This window comes from Sitodiplosis mosellana, unplaced genomic scaffold, assembly GCF_009176505.1.
Source record: "Sitodiplosis mosellana isolate CC-2019 unplaced genomic scaffold, AAFC_SMos_1.0 Smas_scaffold_6150, whole genome shotgun sequence".
In the NCBI taxonomy this organism is placed as follows: Eukaryota; Metazoa; Arthropoda; class Insecta; order Diptera; family Cecidomyiidae; genus Sitodiplosis; species Sitodiplosis mosellana.
Genome location: NW_022601391.1, coordinates 117,684 through 136,672, shown reverse-complemented (window position 1 = coordinate 136,672; position 18,989 = coordinate 117,684). Strand labels below are relative to the sequence as shown.

Sequence of the window (18,989 nt, the reverse complement as noted above, 5' to 3'; positions counted from 1 at the left end):
TGTTTACATATGTAAAACAGCTATTTGATTGGTACTTTGCATTTAGTAATTGCAACAATAAAAATGTCAATCTTAAACAGCCCCTGAGCACATTCAATACATATAATCGATGATGACGATGTGAATACGACCAACAACAACAAAACCGACACACACACACACACACACACACACACACACACACACACACACACATCATTTAGTGTCACCAATAAGTGCCAACGATGATTAAATGAATGTGTCCGAAAATGGGAATTTATCGAGGTTTAGCGTCTGCATTCTATTTCTACGTGACCCAGATTGGATGGCAAAAGAATCTAAAATGAAGCGATGTGTGGAATAATTTCCTTTTCAAAATCAATTCCAATACGCAAATAAATTGCCAACGAAAAAAGAAAAAAAAAACCGATTTTCAAAAAAACATATTCAACCAATGGATATGGGTATTTGGTATTGTATCAATTCGTTATCAAAGTGTGCAAGATAAATGGCACTGGTTGAAAAAACGCATTCATCCAGTCTTCACAACAATCAAACACGTTTCATCTTGTCCACCAGCTTAACAACAGCAACAGCAACAGCAACAACAGCAATAATAACACAACAACGACAAGAAAAAAACAAATGGCTCGAATCATTTGTTGCTTTTATTTTTCTTTCATTTCTTTCTCTCTTTCTCCATTCCGTATGTAATGAATGGTGAGTTTTGATTTCAATGCAAAACTACTTAATAGATAATAGTATTTGTATTGGGAGCATTGAAGCAAAGATGAAACGAAAGAAGAAGAAGAGAATCGTGTGTACATGTGAAGAAACGGGCAAGAGTGGAAAAACGGAATCGACAAAAGAAAACGAAATAACAGCCTCAACAGCAGCACAGAAGCAATAACAACTGTGGCTACGTCGACTACGACCACGACGATGACGATGACGACGACGACGACGACGACGACGGAAAAAAAGAAAACAATTACCAAGACGCGACATTGACAGTGGACACAACAATAAAAATGCGTTGAGCATCGCTGATCTATCTAGTGCAGGGGACACTGAGTTCGTGCCGCTCAATCCCATATCCACACAATCTTGTTTTCAATACTTCAACGCTTAGTTGCTTCGATATTTTTCCTCTCAGCTCACGTTGTGTGTTGCTGCTGCCGTTTTTTTTTTCTTCGCTGTGCTTCTTACATTTATTTCTCTTTATTATTTCTATACTTTAATCATTCTCCGCTGCCTTTTCTATTTGTTTCATACTTCCACTCCTTTCGCGATGTGTGTATATATACTTGGTCCGATAAACGCTCGTTTCGAATTGGATATATTTAAAGCAACAAATTTATTTTATTTTGCCATTTCGTAAGCAGATGCGGTAAATTTATTGGTGCGGTTTTCGTTGGCGACTAAAACCGTTGACGACGTGATATGCGTATGAAAATGTGTGATATCCTCATTAGAGGTTTCATTTCATCCTCCTGATGGTTTGTTTGATCGTTCCACCGATAGATTGCGAACTTGATGTGTATCTGCTGTCATTTATCAAAAGAGCGTGTGTGTTGGAGGTGTTGTTTTTGAGGGGCAAAAAGAAGAGAAAGACACTTGATTTAAAGCGATCAAAGGGACAGAAGCCATCAAACCAACAAATTCGAGGTATAGATCGGATTGTGTGTATATGAAAGAGAGAGCGAAAGCGAGATTAAGAGAACATATTTGCGCTAAACAAACACCGAATGTATGGTGCAGTGTTGTACGAGATTGTACGGTGGCCAAGCTGTGCTGTACGGTGTTGTGTGTTGCGCGCTCGCAATTCCGTATCACATGAAAAATCCGTAGCGCCAAACGTACTTTCGGCTTCTGATGTTTATGACTGTAATCAGGTAGAGCTCGTGGTTTGTGAGCAGCAAGCGAAAGCAGCAGTGTTGCACTTGACTCTTAACGCTCTAACATGAAACTTATCACTATTTTTCAACCAATTTATCCGTATTTAACCGTGTTTTTATTTATTTATTTATTTTTATAGATTTTTGTGTTTTGTGGGTGCTTTTGGGTTCGTCGTTTTATGTTTGTGATACGACCAATTCTATTGACTGATTTCAGTTAAGCGCTTTAAGCGCCCAAATTGTGTATGTGTGTTGTGAAACAATAAAATTGAATAGACAGATCCAGAAGAAACAAGAACGAATCCATTGCAAAAAAAAGAAGAAAAGATTCTTTGTGGACTGGTGGTGTTTACTGTTAAATTTTCTGTTAATCTATTCATCGAACGTGCTTCAGAGATTTTCGTGCATAATTTCAGCCAGTGTGTGTAATGGTAGTACAGTACGGTACGCCCAACTAATATAACAGTGGATATTGAGAAAAAAGACTGAGAAGGAAAAAAAATGTAAGAAAACACGTTCAATTTTGTGTGCACATAAGAAAAATGTTAAGGCTTTTATTTAACGTTTTTCTTCGTTTTTTTTTTGCAAAACTGTGCACGAGAGAGCAAAAGCAAATCATATTGAACGCGTGCGCGCTCTCTGCAGAATGTCAAAACAAAATTCCACAACAAGTTTGTGAACTAATCATCATCGTTTAATGTGGTGCTGAATGTCATTTTTGTGGACATGGAAATATACGCGAAACAACAACAACAAACACACCAAATATAAAGAGAGATAAGGAAAAAAAATGTGCGCACGCATCACGCCGCCGCACAAAATCCGAGACAACATGAAGTGAGCGAAAAATGCTGGACAGTAGAAAAAAGCAACAAAAACAACAACAAAACAAACGAAAACTGTTAATAAAAGTTGATTAAACTGTTGATTAGCTTTTGGTACAGGCCCCACAGTTCTTTTTTTCTTCTTTTCATGATGAGTTGAATCGTCAACCAAACGGCGACATTTATTATTTACTGATACACTTTAGACGATGTGGCGGTCATTCTAATGCAAATTTCATTCGGTAAAATTTATATCGAATGCTTTAAGTTTGATAAGACAAAGATGAACAAACAAACAAAATAATAATAAATAGTCAACACATAACGATGAAATAGCAAACTAAAAGAACTGAACCGGTTCCATGGCGATGACGGTTGGTCATTCGATACACGACAAAATCACCAAAATTGAGCTATTTCTTTGTTGCTGTTCATTTTGAAAGAAAATGTTTCACTGAATTCAGTGTCGAATTAATTGCCTTTTGACAAAAATAATCGATCAAAATTAAAAGCTTTACACTTTCTCATCGAAAAGTTGATCCAATCTCTGTGCGACGCTTTTTTTTCTTCGTCTTCCTTTAACGGTGCATCATTCCATTGGCTATATTTTCAACTGAAGAAAGCTAAATAAAAACAACAACAACAACTAAAATCACATCGGGCATATTTTCGCGTCCCGACAACAGAATTCTTGCACCAAAAATTAAACTTGATTTTTTGTTTGTTTGGGAAATCGGCTTTCAACATGCGTAGCATTCTTTCACGCTTCATCAAATGGTTGGATTGTGCGCGCGGGCGGGCGGGCGCGCTTTTCCATCGTCCAGTGATACGAAAATCGATTCTTCAAAAATTACCAACAACAATAACAACAACATGAACGAAAAAATAGAAGTAACAACAGTTGTAAGCAAAGCAGAAAATCCATTCAATTAGAAAATGTGCATACTTTTTAAGGCAATATTGCTTTTTTGTTACAATCGAAACAAAAGTGTTTCTTCAAATTGATCGGCCGGCACGAATGCAAATGCACTCCGTTTTTCTTCATCTGTTGTGCTATTGTGTGTTGTATTGTTGTGTACAATATGGAATAGGCGAGCGCGGAGCGCACCGCGAACATCGATGTAAAACTAACCTTCCGCCATTTCTTCCGTTGCCATATCCACACTTTACTCTCTCTCTCTCTCTCTCTCTCTCTCTCTCTCTCTCTCACTCTCTCCCTCTATCTTTCTATCTTTCTCTTTTGATAAATCGGCAAGCGAGACAGAGAGCGCGCACACGATCATTCGATGCAACATGAAGAGTTTTGCTGTGTACTGCCCAATGTAATGTGTGTTTTAATCGCTTGGACACGACTCGGATGGTATTTAAAATTATAACATGTTAATTGGGATAGAAAACATTGCAGCGGAATCAAAAGCGATCATGTAGAACATTGCAATCGAGTTGCGCTCATCTATCGCGTTGTGTTTGCGCGCATTCGGATTAAAGAGAAATCGAATAAAATCAAATCAAAATAATTTGATTATTTTCAGTGCAGTTAGGAAATTGGTTTGTACTTTCTTTGCGCAGGGAAAATCTTCAAAACACAGTGCACTGTTTGGTTGGCCGTTAGGTTCATTATTTGATGTCTCTCTGTGTGTATGTTCTGTTTGCTTCTTTCTTCTGCTTTTTCTTTGAAACGAAAGAAGCAAATTAACGATCATTAATTTAACAAATCAAACCGTTCGGTTAAAAGCTTTCGATAAATGCCAAACGTGATGCTGAGATAACCTATAATACCCGTATTCGGTTGCCAGTATTTTTTTCTTCCTCAAAAACAAAGCGCAAATACTATCTTGGATAAAGAATTGTGCTATTGTATGAGAGAGATGAATGAATGAACGAACTCACCTAATTGCACACATTGCACAGTGGTCACTTTTTTGAAAGTATCGATCGTGTATGCGTGTATGTGTGTTGATTTGACACCTTTGGTGCAAGTGCACCATAACGATATTATACCGTAATTTAAAAGCACACATAACAGGTACTAATTTTGAATCATATTTTTTGCTACTATAATTGTTGTTGTTGTTGTTTCTTCGCCAAAGCGAATTATATCATGATATCCATATGTATATATTCTGGCAAGACAATTTTCAACTTGACATGTTATGCATTTATATGTGTGTGTGTTTAGCTGTGAGACGTGAATGTCGCCGCGCGCGAATTTTTTTCTTCTTCTATTGCCTTCATTTCGTTGTCTGTTGGCCGTGCGTTATTAATAACAAATCATTGCTAAAACTCAATTTAGCCCAAGTATTGCTTAATGATTGCATTGTAGATGAAATCATAAATACTATACATACATATATATATATACATATTTTTTTTCTTCATCGTTTGGTTCGCGCTCGTTCGTTCATTGATTCGTGGTGTTGTTGTTTATCAGACATCGTTGAGTTGCAAAGTACAATGTGTAATGCTTGGTTTACGTTGGCGTTTTATATGTACGTTCAGTAGGATTTCCAACTTTTGTAATACATCGAGTGTAGACTGAAGCGAATCGAGGTCTGTTGTGGTATTATATACTATCCAACATGCATTAGAAATTATCGAAAGTGTATTAGACACAGATTGAATTTGTTTTTTTTTTCTTCTTTCTTTCTTCTGTCTATTTTCTTGATTTTTCTTTCGTGTACTATATTGCATTTTTCTTCGTGCTCTTCTTAGCTCTTCTCGGTTTATCTTTGCTATCTCAATTTTTTTTAGTGCCGTTTTCCTTCTTTCGACCGAAATGATTGGGTTTGTGTCGATTTTTGCGTTCGTGCCAAATTATCTATATAAGAATCATTTATTAAAGTACATCGTATATGTATAAATTATCAGCAGGAAATAGAGGCGCGAAATAGAATTAAAAGCAATTTCGGTGTTTGTAAATGTTTGTTTTCGAATTCATTTCAAAATGTGTGGTGCATGCATTGAATGTAAACGGTGCAAAATCCTAAATCGGAAAACGACAATTTACATTTGAAATGCATGCCGTTTCTCTAACTCATCCAATTTTTTTTTGTACCTTTTGCAGGCCAATTGAAATAACACACACAGAAACATGCATGACACACTTCAATCGGCATTAAATTGCGCCCAAATTATTCGATTGCCGTGCAAATTGCGAAAGATTTACGTGTCGATCAAACAGAAGTGAGGCGACCTCAAGCCACCCCCTCAGAAAAAAGTAATTATTATGCGCTTGTTCAAAAGTCGAAAGTCAGGTGAATACAGTGACGTTTCATCGGTAGTGGCCAATGAAAATGATCCACATGTTAAAATTGTGAGTTGCAATTCGCAACAAGAATTTCATAACGACGCAAATAATATAGAAAACGGAAGCGCCGCCGACAACAACCAATCACAACAGCAACAACAACAACCAGATGCCAATGATAATTCGACAAATGGCTTTTTGGATGAACAAAAAAAGCAGCTACACATTCATCATAATAATATTCCATATAGTTTGAAGTCAAGTGATAACGGTTGCAACGATAAATTTACACCCATTCCGGATTGCGATCAAATTGATGAATCGACCAACATTTATGAAGACACTTCTTCAGACAATTCGTCGACGACGACAGCAGCCAAGACGTCATCGGCGGCGGCGGCAACGATGCAGGAAACTAAATTATATTCTGATTCAACCAGTGATTTTATTAACGAACTTTTCGGTACTTTACTTTCAATTCATATTTCCCCTTCAATACACATTGTTTTTCATTTATTTTAAGCAAAGAGAATGTACTTCACATTCTCTTTATGAAAAAAAAAACTCTGTGTCTCGTGAATGAAAAAGAATGTGTAATGAACAGAAAAAAAACTAAATCATAAATAACAAGAGTCCCGAAAAAAAAACTATATTAACGCATGAATTTCGCTTCACACAGCCACACTCGATAATTTAGAAACAAAACTATCGATCCAAGACGACAACGATTCGATCAGCATTGATACAATCAGCGAAAATGTCGACATCAAATCCGAATCATCAACCAATTCAACCGATGGCAAAATCAAATTCATTGGACAGAATGGTATTTATGTTTTATGTTTGATCAAAAATTTAAAATCAGAAATGAACGAGAAGAAAAAACCTTGCAAAAATTCATTTTTTTCTTGCTTCTCTTCTATGAGTTGTGAGAAAACATGTTTTTTTTGTTGCAGCAAATATTTTGTTTCTTTGTTTTTATTGCGAAATAAATATTTTAACTGCCTCGTATAAAAAGCAACAAGATTCTTTCATCTCACCTGTAGGTCAATTGCCAGACTATAAAGTTGTTAAAGCCGTTCCAGTTATTGTTTTAGATAGCGACGGGCCGAAAGAGTCGAGAAACAGTAAGTCGAAGTGTTATTGAACTAAAATTGAAAAACGATATTCGCATAAAAACTTTTGATGTATACTTGGAAATGGGTTTAATCAAAGATGGATTTGAATTGAATCAGATAGTGTATTGAACCCATAAAATTTCATCACAGAAGAGGAAAAAAAAATGTTCATAGTCTAACTAAAGGAAGTTGAAGCTTTTTGATAACTTGACTAATATCTTTGCGTTTCTTCTTTTATCACTCGCAGTGTTTACATGGGGTCGTCGAATGAGTAAGAAATTCGAGCTGTTGCGTCGCAATGACAGTCGGAAGATGCACGAGGATGGATCGGCATCCGGTGATCTGAATGGTCGTAGTGTATTTACGTTGAAAAATATGCCAAAGCCTGGCGATGAACCGAGTCCGATGGCAGCAACAGTAACAACAACAACACCGTCACCACCATCAAACAGCATCAATAGCTATTCGTTTAAGACGTTTTTCCATCGCATCGGATCGACTGGAATGCTTAGCCGCAGTAACCAAAGCAATTCAAAGCAGTTGAATGACACACGAACGTTATACAGAAGCTCGTCAACTAGTCAACTAAATACACCGTCGTATGTAAAAGGTGATGATCCAACCGATGGCATTAATTTGTGCAATCGACCAAAAACGCACGAGACTAAAATAAAGAGCGAGAATAAACATCATCATCATCATCATCATCATCATCTTCATGTGAATGACAATTATTTGAATAAGAATGCACCAGTGAAAGCTGCAAGTTATGATGACATTGCACATGTGGCTGCTAATGAGCAAGCATCAAAACGATCAAATTTCCCATACGCATTTTTGCGATCAAAGCTATCGGTGCTACCGGAAGAGAATGGTGGCTCGGTAATCAATCAAAAGCGAATACTTCGAGAGATGCACATGCTCGACAGCAGTTCCATTGATTTTAAAGCACAACCAGTGATTGACGGTGATGGTGACGGCGATGACAACGACAACGAGAACAACAACAGTAAGCAACGACATCAACAATCAACCGAAGATGTGGTTGAGAATAATAGTAATACGGAACATTCGACACCAAATAAAAATGGCACATGTGATGCGCATCCGCAATCACCACGATTCACATATCAAAGATTTAGCAATTGCTTCAGTTCAAATGAATCTGGATACGATAGTGATAACAGACACACCGAAGAGCACAACAACGGAACAAAATCAACTACTCCCAAAGAGGAGTTCAGTGTGCGCCGATTGAGCGCAAAATTTACACCTCAACTTAGTATACGCAAACGATATAAACATGTGAAATTACAACGAAAATCACTGAACGATGTGGTCGGCATCGAGGTGATATCAATGGAAAATGACCTGGAATGTCGGTATATTGTTTCAAATTTATCTGGATTGGCTCAGGCCGATGGGCGAATTTGTGTCGGAGACGAGGTCCTCAACGTAAACTGCATCGATTTACGTGGAATGAAATCGTATGAGAAGCACGGAGCCTATGGAAATGTTCAAGAGATGCTGTCAACATTTGTTGACGATTCTGTAGAGCTTGTCATTACACATGACGAGCCAACTACATGCGGCGATAGACTGGACACCAAACTCAAAACAGATTTGCATATCGGTAATTACTTTTTCTTTTGAAATTTCGTTTTTTTCCATCGTCTGATCATCACATTTTGCCATGTCGACTGATGAAATCGCAGTGAATCCACCACAAATAAATTATTTCCGTCTTTTTTTATTGCGATTAGGCTATGATTTATCTACAAGAACATCAGCTAATTACAGCTGCAACGACACAAATGGCACACAATTTTCGGAGAAGCCACTGATCGATGTGGCGATGCCGACTTTAAATCGACCAAAGAATGTTTGTATGGCATGGAACAACCGTGCAACCGAATTGAAACCGCTTCAAAATTTTGAAACCTATGTACCGGTGTACGGCGATAAAAATAAAACCGCAAATAACGAAGAGCGATGGCGAATTTTAGGTAAAAAACGAATCGATCTTTTATCAAAATATGGCTATTCATCGCATAGAGAAACAAAAGCAACTGAAACCTCGACCGCACATGACAATCAGTATGCAACCGAAAATAAGCATAAGCACATTAAATTTGATAATTGTTACATTTTGGGCGAAACAAAACTCACACCATATCAAAATACTCAGCAAATGCGGGATGGTAAAACGCAAAATCGCCACAGTTTTTGCGAATACAAACCATTTTCGGCGCGAAAAATCGACTTTCCGAAATTGAAATTTTACACACCAATGGACTATAAATCTATTCACTTTAATCAAGATTTAAGCAAAAATCCCGTCGAAAAATCGAAACCGCTACATACATCGATCGAATCGGACACATTGATTGGAGAAAGTGTATCGAACGTGGTCCAACAGCATTCGCACAAACGATTGACAACGATTCAATTACCAAACGAATTGGAGGACATGAGCATCGGACCATTTTGCGATCAAAAAACGTTTAAAGAAAAAGAAACCGAAAGTAAGACGGTTTAATTAATTATTGATCAATGATTTTTTTATTATTATTATTATTTTTTTTAATTAACAACATTTAATAACGACAATTTTCTTCTTCGGTTTGCAGACCAAAAAGATCATCAAAAGTTCATATTCTTCAAGGTGTACTTCCAAAAAGGTGTCGGAATGAAGTCGCTTGGGTTTAGTATCGTGGGCGGTCGTGATTCACCCAAAGGTAGCATCGGTATTTTTGTTAAAACCATTTTTAGTAGTGGTCAAGCGAGTGACAATGGAAACCTCTTGGCTGGTAAGCTTTTACATTTCTCAACTTTATTATTGTTGGATTAATTAATCCAAATTCGACAAATTGTCAAACAGACCAAATTTAAATTGCGATCGGGTAATTTATTAATCTCAACATTTTTCCCACAGGTGATGAAATACTGTCATTGAATAATGAATCGTTGAAAGGTGCCAGCCATCTGGATGTAATTGCCATGTTTAAAAATATCAAAGAGGGACCCGTGATGCTGGACGTTAAGCGACGAAAAACGTGAGTGTGCATGAACTTTTTTGTCCCATTGAATCATGTATACCTCCTGATCAGCATTGATGATCAGAAGAAATCAGTTCACCTTTGACGATCTTTTTCCTTTTTAATTCACATTTTTAGAACGATGCGTGCAAAGTCTTTGGACAGTGTACAATGAATCGTTTATAGTTTCAACGAAGTTTCGATTCAAAGAGGCGACTTCCGCGATTCTTGCGGTATATATAAGAATTTGTAAATATCCTTCCGTTTGCAAAATAGCAGCAAGCTAAAAAGAAGAAATATCCAGACTAAGCGCAACAAACATTTTTTCGAGTGACAACATAGATGATAAAATACAGTAAAATGTCTATGCATCTGCACATGTGAATGCATATTTTATTAAATAATTTTGTGTATGTCTGTGTCGTTTAAATTGTAAACTTTGTAAATACATCATTTTTGTTTGTTTGTTTCTTTCTTCATTACTTTAAAATACAAATTTTTATTTTTATGAATGTACTAAATAGAACAGAATTCGATTCGTTATAGGCCTACAAAGATGTTATTTAAAAAATAAAATACAATCAAAACATGATGAACCAATCAATCGACAGTGTGTATGTTGTGTGTTTTTTTGTTGTTCATTTTTATTGTTTGTTTAATCCTTAAAATTTAATTTGCAATTATCATTTTGCATTTAGACTAGAGACTTGGAAGTTGAATTGCGATAACTAGAAGTCCAAAATTTATAGAAAACAAAATCTCACTCCAAGAAAAAACAGAGAATTTTTCTTTACACAGAAATCTTTTGAGCCAAATGGCCAAAACGTCATAAGAACTGACTATTTAAGTTATTTTAATAATTTCGAATATCCACGACACAGAAGAGTCGCAGTTTCCTTCTGATAAAAAAAATGTCCGCAAACCAAATGTTTGCATCGTATGAATGAATACAAAATGCGTCCTTCTTCTAAAATTCTACTATGATTTTGTCACGTGTTACAGATAATCTATTCTCCACTAATTATTATTAAAAAGAATAAAGAGAGAAACATCTAATATCTAGAATATTCACGCGTTGGAAAATAAAAATGAAAATGGTTAAAATTGATCATAATGGAGGGCAATCGAATGCGTTATTTTAAGTGATTGAATATTGTAATAATGACTGATAAAATAGTGGTCCGTTGATTGTCCCGCTGCTGACATCAATTTTATCGATTCTCTCGATTATGAATGCATTATTTCCTTCGTTGTCTGTTATTATTGCTTTGAAATTTATTTTTCTTCTGAAGAACGAAATCAACTTCGTTTTTTTGTTTGATACCACTGAAAGTGATTGGGAGACTTTTTGATGATTGCAAGCAGTATCTTATTGAAATGCACTAGGCTTATGTATTTGTGTCAATTTGCTGTAGATATTTGGAGATCACGGAATTCAGGGTGCTAAACGATGGACGCTCCTTGGGATTTGTCTTCCAACATAACAACTGCAGTTACATGTAATGGTGAAACAAGAAAAATTCTATTGTAGACAATTTCAATTTGTGACGATTGTCTGAAAACGTATTTCTTAAGGGAGTACAAAAAACGTTTGTCGAATAAATACAGTTTGTGATGTATTATTTTACAAATTTCCTCGGTAACAATCGCAACGCCATCTAGATCTACTTAAGAATTGTACGTGACGAATGGCGCTGTGATGCAGCGGTGAGGTCAAAAATCCGAAAATAATAGAATCGACTAACGTCTTTTGTTCAACTAAAAATAAACCCTAAATGGAAAGATAATTTCGAAATTCTTACCAATGACTTGGAAATATCTTGTGGAACGAAATCGGGCAGTTTGCGATCAATTTGATTGGTTTGCAGCTGCTTTAAATAATCCTCATCGGTCACATTTTCGAGTGGTATTTCGGTGCAGAATGTGAACAGCTCCAACATCAAAACGCCAAATGAATAAATGTCAGTTTTGATGGTATTGTCGTCATCTTCAATGCACTCAGGGGCCATCCATCGTAACGGGACCATACTGTTCTTCAACTTATAGTATTCACGGATATATTTCTCTTTAATATTGGCTGGATACGATATTTTGACGGTTAAATCGGATGTAATGACGCAATTTCGAGCGGCCAAATCTTTGTGCATGTATCGCGCTCGATAAATTGCGTCCATGCCACGTGCGATATGCTGTGCAATTGATAGCAGCTGTGGCAATTTTATTGTGTCCGCTGTTTTGTCGATGTGATTCTTCTGAACGATTCCATTTTTCGATGTGATTTCGGCCAATTGATCGGCTCGTGAACTTAAAAATTCCTTCAAATCGCCAAGATCAGTGTGCTCAAGAACCAAATAATGTGGATCCTTGTCACGGCACAGGCCAAAAAGTTTAACCACATTACGATGCGAAACGGCTCGGAACAATTCCAATTGTCTGCGGAATTCAATGCAAACATTTTCATCTTTGACTTTGTTAAGGGCTTTGATCAATGCATAGTTGACGGTTTCATCGGTATTTTCAGACACTTCTTTAATTTCATCAACGTTTTCTACCGATCCATTCGATTTGCATTGGTCACGCTCATTTTCAACGGTGATGGTCGTGACGACATCCTTGTGCAAATGCTGTTTCAAATCGCCAAACTTCACTCTCGCTGTGTACAAATTACCGAAATCACCACGACCCACCTGAACCATGTCAAATAGAATGGTTCGAGGGATGGTGATTTGATCCAAGTTCGATTTACTCGTGTGCTTTTTTGCATTGTTGGCATTTGCATTTTCCACTTTCGGTGTTTCAGTGATAGGATGATTAATACCATTGCTTGTTCCATTCCATGCCTTTTCAGTCTTTTTCTGATTTCTCTCTGCTAAACACGGCTCATTCTCATCATTCGGATCATTCGGTTTTGTGTCGTTACGTGACAATGTGTCCACATTTTCCTTGGCGATAAGTTGCATTCGATTTTTACGAGCTTTACGCTTCACACGACACCAGAACATTAGACCAATCACCAGAATAATATACGAAAACACGACGGTAACGGTGATTAGCACGGCACGAACGACAAAGAAACTACCTTCTTGCCCATCATCTGTGATCAATTCTTCGGACGCTGCAGAAGAAAATTGTTTTTTTTTTCATTAATTCACCACATAATACTTGTTCGAGTCTACTGGGAATACAGTATAAAATGTTTCACTTACGTCTCACACTTAAATGCGCTTCTTCACGCTTCAAGCCAGCGCTACTGCCAATCGTACATCCATACAGACCCTCATCCTCCAGATGCACCTCGGTGAAGTACAATGTTCCATTGTCCAGAACATTCAAACGGCTTGTGTCCGAGTTGCTAATATTTAAGTAATCAAAGTCTTTGTCCCATTGGATTTTCGGTTTTGGGTGACCAGTGGCCAAACAATGAATCATCACCGAGCCCATTTCGTTCACTTGAATGGCTCCTTGTGGTTTCACCAGAAACTTTGGTGCAATTACTGGCGTCACTACGACCGTTGCACTTATCACTCCTTGGCTATTGACTGCGCGGCATGTGTAATTGCCACGGTCGGATTCAGACACATTTTTAAACACCAAAGTGCCATTTATATCTTCAATCGTTTCAGGTAAATCGCCAGTTGAGTCCTACAAAAAAAACAATGAACAATAATTAGCAAAAAAAGAGGCGAAGAACAATGACTTTCGTAACGGTTTGTCACTTCAAATCCTTTGAAACTTGAAATTCTCTTTGAATTCAAAGGCTCCTTTTGAATGTGAAACGCTCATCTTCAATCTCAAAGACATTCAGTTTCATTATAAACCATTCAAGCTCTCCAATTTCTACAGATGGGCGGACTATCTGATTAAGATTAATTAATCTTAATCAAACACCCAAAATTCGCGATGATTGATACGACCACTTAATCACTTAATCGCTATTAATCATCATTAAGTGATTGTGCAATTGATTAATTAATCATCGATGATGATTAAGTTGTTGTCTTAATCACGATGTCGCCGTGATTAACTGTGACAACTTAATCATGATTAAGTAAATAGTAAATTCTTAATCATGATTAAGATGTGATTAACGAAATGATTGTGTATAATTAATTAATCATGATTAAGTAAATTTACTTAATCATGATTGTGTAAATAGTTAATCATGATTAAGATGTGATTAACGAAATGATTGTGTAGTTTTAATTAATCATTAGACGCCATAATGCAGAAATGTTGAAAATGATTCCGAATCGAAAGTAAACGTTGAAAAAATGGAAAATGGGAATCATTTTTAACATTTCTGCATTTATGGCGTCTAATGATTAATTAATTCTACGCAATCATTTCGTTAATCACATCTTAATCATGATTAAGAATTTACTATTTACTTAATCATGATTAAGTTGTCACAGTTAATCAGGGCGACATCGTGATTAAGACAACAACTTGATCATCATCGATGATTAATTAATCAATTGCACAATCACTTAATCATGATTAATAGCGATTAAGTGATTAAGTGCCATCTTAATCATCCGAAAAATGATTGTGCAAGTGATTAAGTAATCGCAAAACGCCCACCTGTACCAATTTCAATGCAAGAGTGTGAAAAAGAACGACTTACTTTTGTCCATTGGATTTGTGGTGTTGGAGTTCCCTGAACTTTACAGTGAATTTTCCCAACGCTACCGATTTCAAGGCCTTTGTTCGATGTTGGTGGCGGAGCGAATTTTAGCTTTTCAATAATATTCAATTCGGTTTGTTGGACACTGTGAACGCCATTGCCATTTCGAAGGATAGAACACTGCGAATAAGAGTGGAAATTTGAAATGAAATTAAGTAGAGTGTTCTTCAAAGAAGAATCGTTGAAAAAAGGGAATTTCGTCCATTTATTTTATGCATTCAATTCCGTTGTTCGAGTAACTCACCTCATAAACGCCCGCATCTGATGGAATTGTTGATGCAATGGTAATTGATCCATTTTTTGCGTCCATATTAATGCGGCCATCGTCACGGAACGATGGCGTTTCCATTGGATTTCCATTGAATGAATCGCTGCCAATGTCCGACTGACGAATTACTTTGCCATCTTTTTTCCAACGCACCGACAGTTGATTTGCCTTACGATCCAACCGGTTCACATCACAATTGATGGTAACTGAATTGTCTTCGGCAACGCTGATTTTCTTCCGCTTTGATGTTGTCGATGATGACTGACTTCCGCCTTCCGATGCCGAGCGTTTACGATGAAATCGCCCGTTTCGTTCGTAACGGCACAGCAGTGACTTTTCGATGTGGTTTGCGTTTGTGATCTTTGGCTCACAAAATACCGCATAATGTACCATATTGTGTTGTAGTGCATTTGCATGAATTTCAACGCGATACGGTTGGCTGACGACGGTGCCGATTTTATTACGTGCCATACATTTGTAATCGGCATTATCGCTCTGGGTTGGATGTCGAATGACCAAGGGACCGATCGAATTAACCGGTTTACCATTTTTCAGCCATCGTATCTCGTCAATGGGGCTGCCATCAACATGACATTTTAGTATAATTGCCGACAATTTATGCGCATCCAATGTTGACGATGAACTATACACCACTTCCGCAGCTGTTAGCCCTTGAGAACGACGGATAATAGATTGTTTTTTTGTTTGTTTTATATTTGAATTCAGTTCAAAGACAGAGGAAATTCATTAAACTTAATTAGGAATAATTTAAGAGAGAAAGTCGAAACGTTTAACTTGAACAATTATTGGAAACAAGCTTTTTTTGTGAAGGATCCGTTCTCTTTATTCGTGGAGAACATTGTTTGCTGCTGGTGAAAAAGAATTAGCATTTCAATTATTTTGATGAAAGAGCGCATTGAACTTCTGCTGGAGGGAGGGAGAGGTCTATAAACGCAATAAACTCGTTGAATGAATTTAATTTATTTTGAGTGCATTTTCTGCTATTTCAACGTATAAATGCACATAAAGTCAACCGTAATAATGCATAATTTTTTTTTTTGGCAACAAAAGGGTGGTTTAATTTGAAAAGAACATAAATATAAAGTGATATCTTTTTTTGGCTGCTGCTATAACACACACACATGCACGCACAGTAGGAGAAACTAATAATGCTGTGTGTAGTGCTGATAAGCGTCTCCGATATGAGTCAGCTATAGTTGAAAAAAATTTATGACATTTAAATTGCATCTGTGTGGCGCAAATATCGCATTGAGTCTTTATTAGAGTCATCAGATTGTGTGCCAAGAAGGAAAAAGAAAATACCCCATCAAAATGGTTAATATAAAATCTGGAAAATATTGTTTGAGCTTGAATTTTTGATGAGATATTGTGCAACGTATTCGTGTGTGTGTGTGTGTGTTCCTGAACCAATTCATCATAACTGCAAGCGCAAATATGGATGAATAAATGAGTAAGTGTTTGCGCTTGCGAATACAAATGGAATGTTTTGTACGATATAGATCGGTGTTAAATTATATCCCGCTTGACGATGACGTCGACGACGACGATGATGATGGCGATGTGAAATCCAATTTTCGGGACTATTTGAAATTTTTCTGATTCATGCACCTAATCTGTCTTTGCTGCTGTTCAACCAGCAACTTATTCTCCATCTCACGCTCCTTGTCATAAACTCTTATCCAAATCGAAAGGAAATTTTTGTGTTTGATTCAGTGCGCTCAATGACGATCGTAAAATCTTTAACTATATCATAGCACCGACGATTTACGTTCACCTCCCATGGAATACGTATACGTACAATTTTTACTCCTCATATACACCACACCGCACACACACCATAGTTTCACATAGCATATAGCTAAAACACCAAGTTCGGCTTCTATTTGTTAACCGTTCTACCGAGCGCCGCGTTGCTATGACAACATGCATGGCAAGGACTTGGAACAATGTTTCGGAGCGGTGCTCGTAAAATTTTATGACCGTTTTTTATTTCGGCTCAGTACTGTTTATACGGCTTTGTTCGGCAATAATGACGGTGTCGACGATATGGGGACTCGGCTCGCTCTGAATATAACGGTTTTTGCCAGCGCTGGTTCACTGACTGTGTTGAGTGTTATCTGAGTGAGAATGCGAAGCGACACGAGACCGAGAGTGTATTTTTCCACTCTCTTTCTCAAAATGCGAAATGAAATCAGTAGCTAGTTTTTTTCACTCTCTCACTCTCTCTCGGTCGCTAAATTGATCCTGTTCTCTGTTTTTATTCCGTTCCATGTTCTATATGCCTTATGATTTTCCATTGCGCGCTCGATTAGTGAGCGAGAGTTTTTGTTTTACTCTTCGTCTTGTTTTGTGTTTCGAGGGCTTATGAAAAAAAAGAACCGAGCCACTTTTTCAAATTGAAAACAAACCTCAGTTTTTTTTTTGTATCCAATCCGTCTCAATGAAATGGAGTATGAAAAACAGAACATTTTTTTTCGTACAATCAAGTCATTTCGTCATTTTTCATTCAAAAATTATACTTTTTTTTGCTCGCTGCTAATTCAACGGAATTCATCTATTTTGAATGAAAATTTGCCTTTTTTTCTCTTGTTAGAACAATAGCAAGATCAAATCATGTTAAACGCTGAAATTAAAAAAACTTTTTTTTCTTCGTCTAAATAGAGAAAAATAAACCGTATCGTTTTAAATTGAGAAAAATCTTGATTATTTTATCCATGGAATCACAACGCGGCAAAAAAGAGAGAAAAAGTGCACATTTCAATTCATTGACGGTCTTGCTAAATCTGTTCCATCCAATGCAACATGCATTCATATCCAATCGCTTGAATTTTGCCCGATGAATACGCGACTTGACTCAATGAAACAGTTTGATTATAAGGAATGGGAGTGAGATGGAGAAAAAGAAACGAAAATAATGGAATTCTATTCTATATAAGTCGAAGTATGTGCATTGAATGCGCTATGCTCATTGGCTCTCTGCACAACCGCTCTTCGGAAGACGCATACAAAATGCTTGTGTATGTTGTGAAAATGTCCTGAAAGAGTCAAAAGCAGTGACCAGACAATGAGCAATGAAATAGTGAAGAGAAAAGAAGCAGCAGCAACAACAACAACAAAACGAACGTACAGCAGCAGCAGCGGCGGTGGCGGCAGAAGGAATAGAAAAGGTACTGACAGTGTGTTTACAGACACAAACTACAAAATCGTTTGTTTTATCGAGAGTTGTCGCCTTTCGAAATTGCACCCAATCGTAAACTACAAAACTATTTGAACGTGAAACGCAACGCGTCAAATAAATAACTCGTCCCAATGTTTTCCTTTTTATTTTATTAGCAGCAGAGCAAGAGCACTGAATCCTTTTTTTGGGTATTGTACGGTAGTTGTAATCCTGACAAATGTTACGAAATGATATGACAGTATGATGTGGCATGTGTGTATGTGGTGTTTAGGAACCAGCGAGCAACGAACAGCGCGCATAATTAAAACCTAACGAGCGAATGCGTTTTATGTTTATGTTGTTTTGAAAATGGAAATGTTATTTTGTTTGGGGTTGTATTGTTATTGTCATAATACACACAAACCGTCTAACGAAGATAAACGCGTTGGAATATTCCTATTCCATCCTAATGGAACGCGCACATTTCTGTCGAAACATGCGAACAACTCTGGCAAAATACTCAACAACGATAATAACAACAACAACAACAACAATGATGACCGTCAATCTTTTTTTATGTGTAATCTATGGTCGCCGTCGTTGATATCGTCTATTTTTCGTCTTCTAAACTAACTACTGCTACATTTCGAAAGAATTTCAAATGCGATGAGTTTTTTGAGTGATAAATTGCTTTGGCTGTCAACACATTCTCTCTCTCTCTCTCTCTCTCTCTCTCTCTCTCTCTCTCTCTCTCT

General features: G+C 37.0%; 2 protein-coding genes across 8 annotated transcripts in view; one reads left to right on the top strand and one right to left on the bottom strand.

Moving 5' to 3' along the window:
- The first annotated feature begins 1,671 nt into the window (after positions 1-1,671).
- On the top strand, positions 1,672-10,708 carry LOC129573927 (uncharacterized). 5 transcript variants are annotated; one of them, XM_055455120.1, is made up of 10 exons: positions 1,672-1,874; positions 2,018-2,380; positions 5,766-6,411; positions 6,628-6,774; positions 6,995-7,075; positions 7,314-8,699; positions 8,830-9,591; positions 9,697-9,876; positions 10,002-10,122; positions 10,243-10,708. In XM_055455120.1, the coding sequence occupies exons 3-10, from the start codon at positions 5,928-5,930 to the stop codon at positions 10,277-10,279; spliced, it is 3,198 nt and encodes a 1,065-aa protein (XP_055311095.1). In that variant the 5' UTR covers positions 1,672-1,874; positions 2,018-2,380; positions 5,766-5,927; the 3' UTR covers positions 10,280-10,708. The 5 variants fall into 5 exon arrangements, with proteins under 5 accessions (XP_055311095.1, XP_055311092.1, XP_055311093.1 ...); XM_055455117.1 differs by lacking the exon at positions 1,672-1,874 and having other exon boundaries at positions 1,888-2,380; XM_055455118.1 differs by lacking the exon at positions 1,672-1,874 and having other exon boundaries at positions 1,888-3,604.
- Positions 10,456-18,989, bottom strand: part of LOC129573928 (tyrosine-protein kinase-like otk) — a 13,069-nt gene continuing 4,535 nt past the window's right edge. For 2 of the 3 annotated variants that reach the window (XM_055455122.1, XM_055455123.1), the window contains exons 4-8: positions 15,033-15,727; positions 14,729-14,908; positions 13,311-13,746; positions 11,907-13,219; positions 10,456-11,591 (exon numbers count right to left, since the gene is read on the bottom strand). In XM_055455122.1, the coding sequence (XP_055311097.1) occupies positions 11,493-11,591; positions 11,907-13,219; positions 13,311-13,746; positions 14,729-14,908; positions 15,033-15,727 (2,723 nt within the window). In that variant the 3' untranslated portion in view covers positions 10,456-11,492. Of the gene's footprint in view, positions 11,592-11,906; positions 13,220-13,310; positions 13,747-14,728; positions 14,909-15,032; positions 15,728-18,654; positions 18,674-18,989 lie in introns of those variants that run through there. The other variant, XM_055455124.1, reaches the window with a different exon arrangement.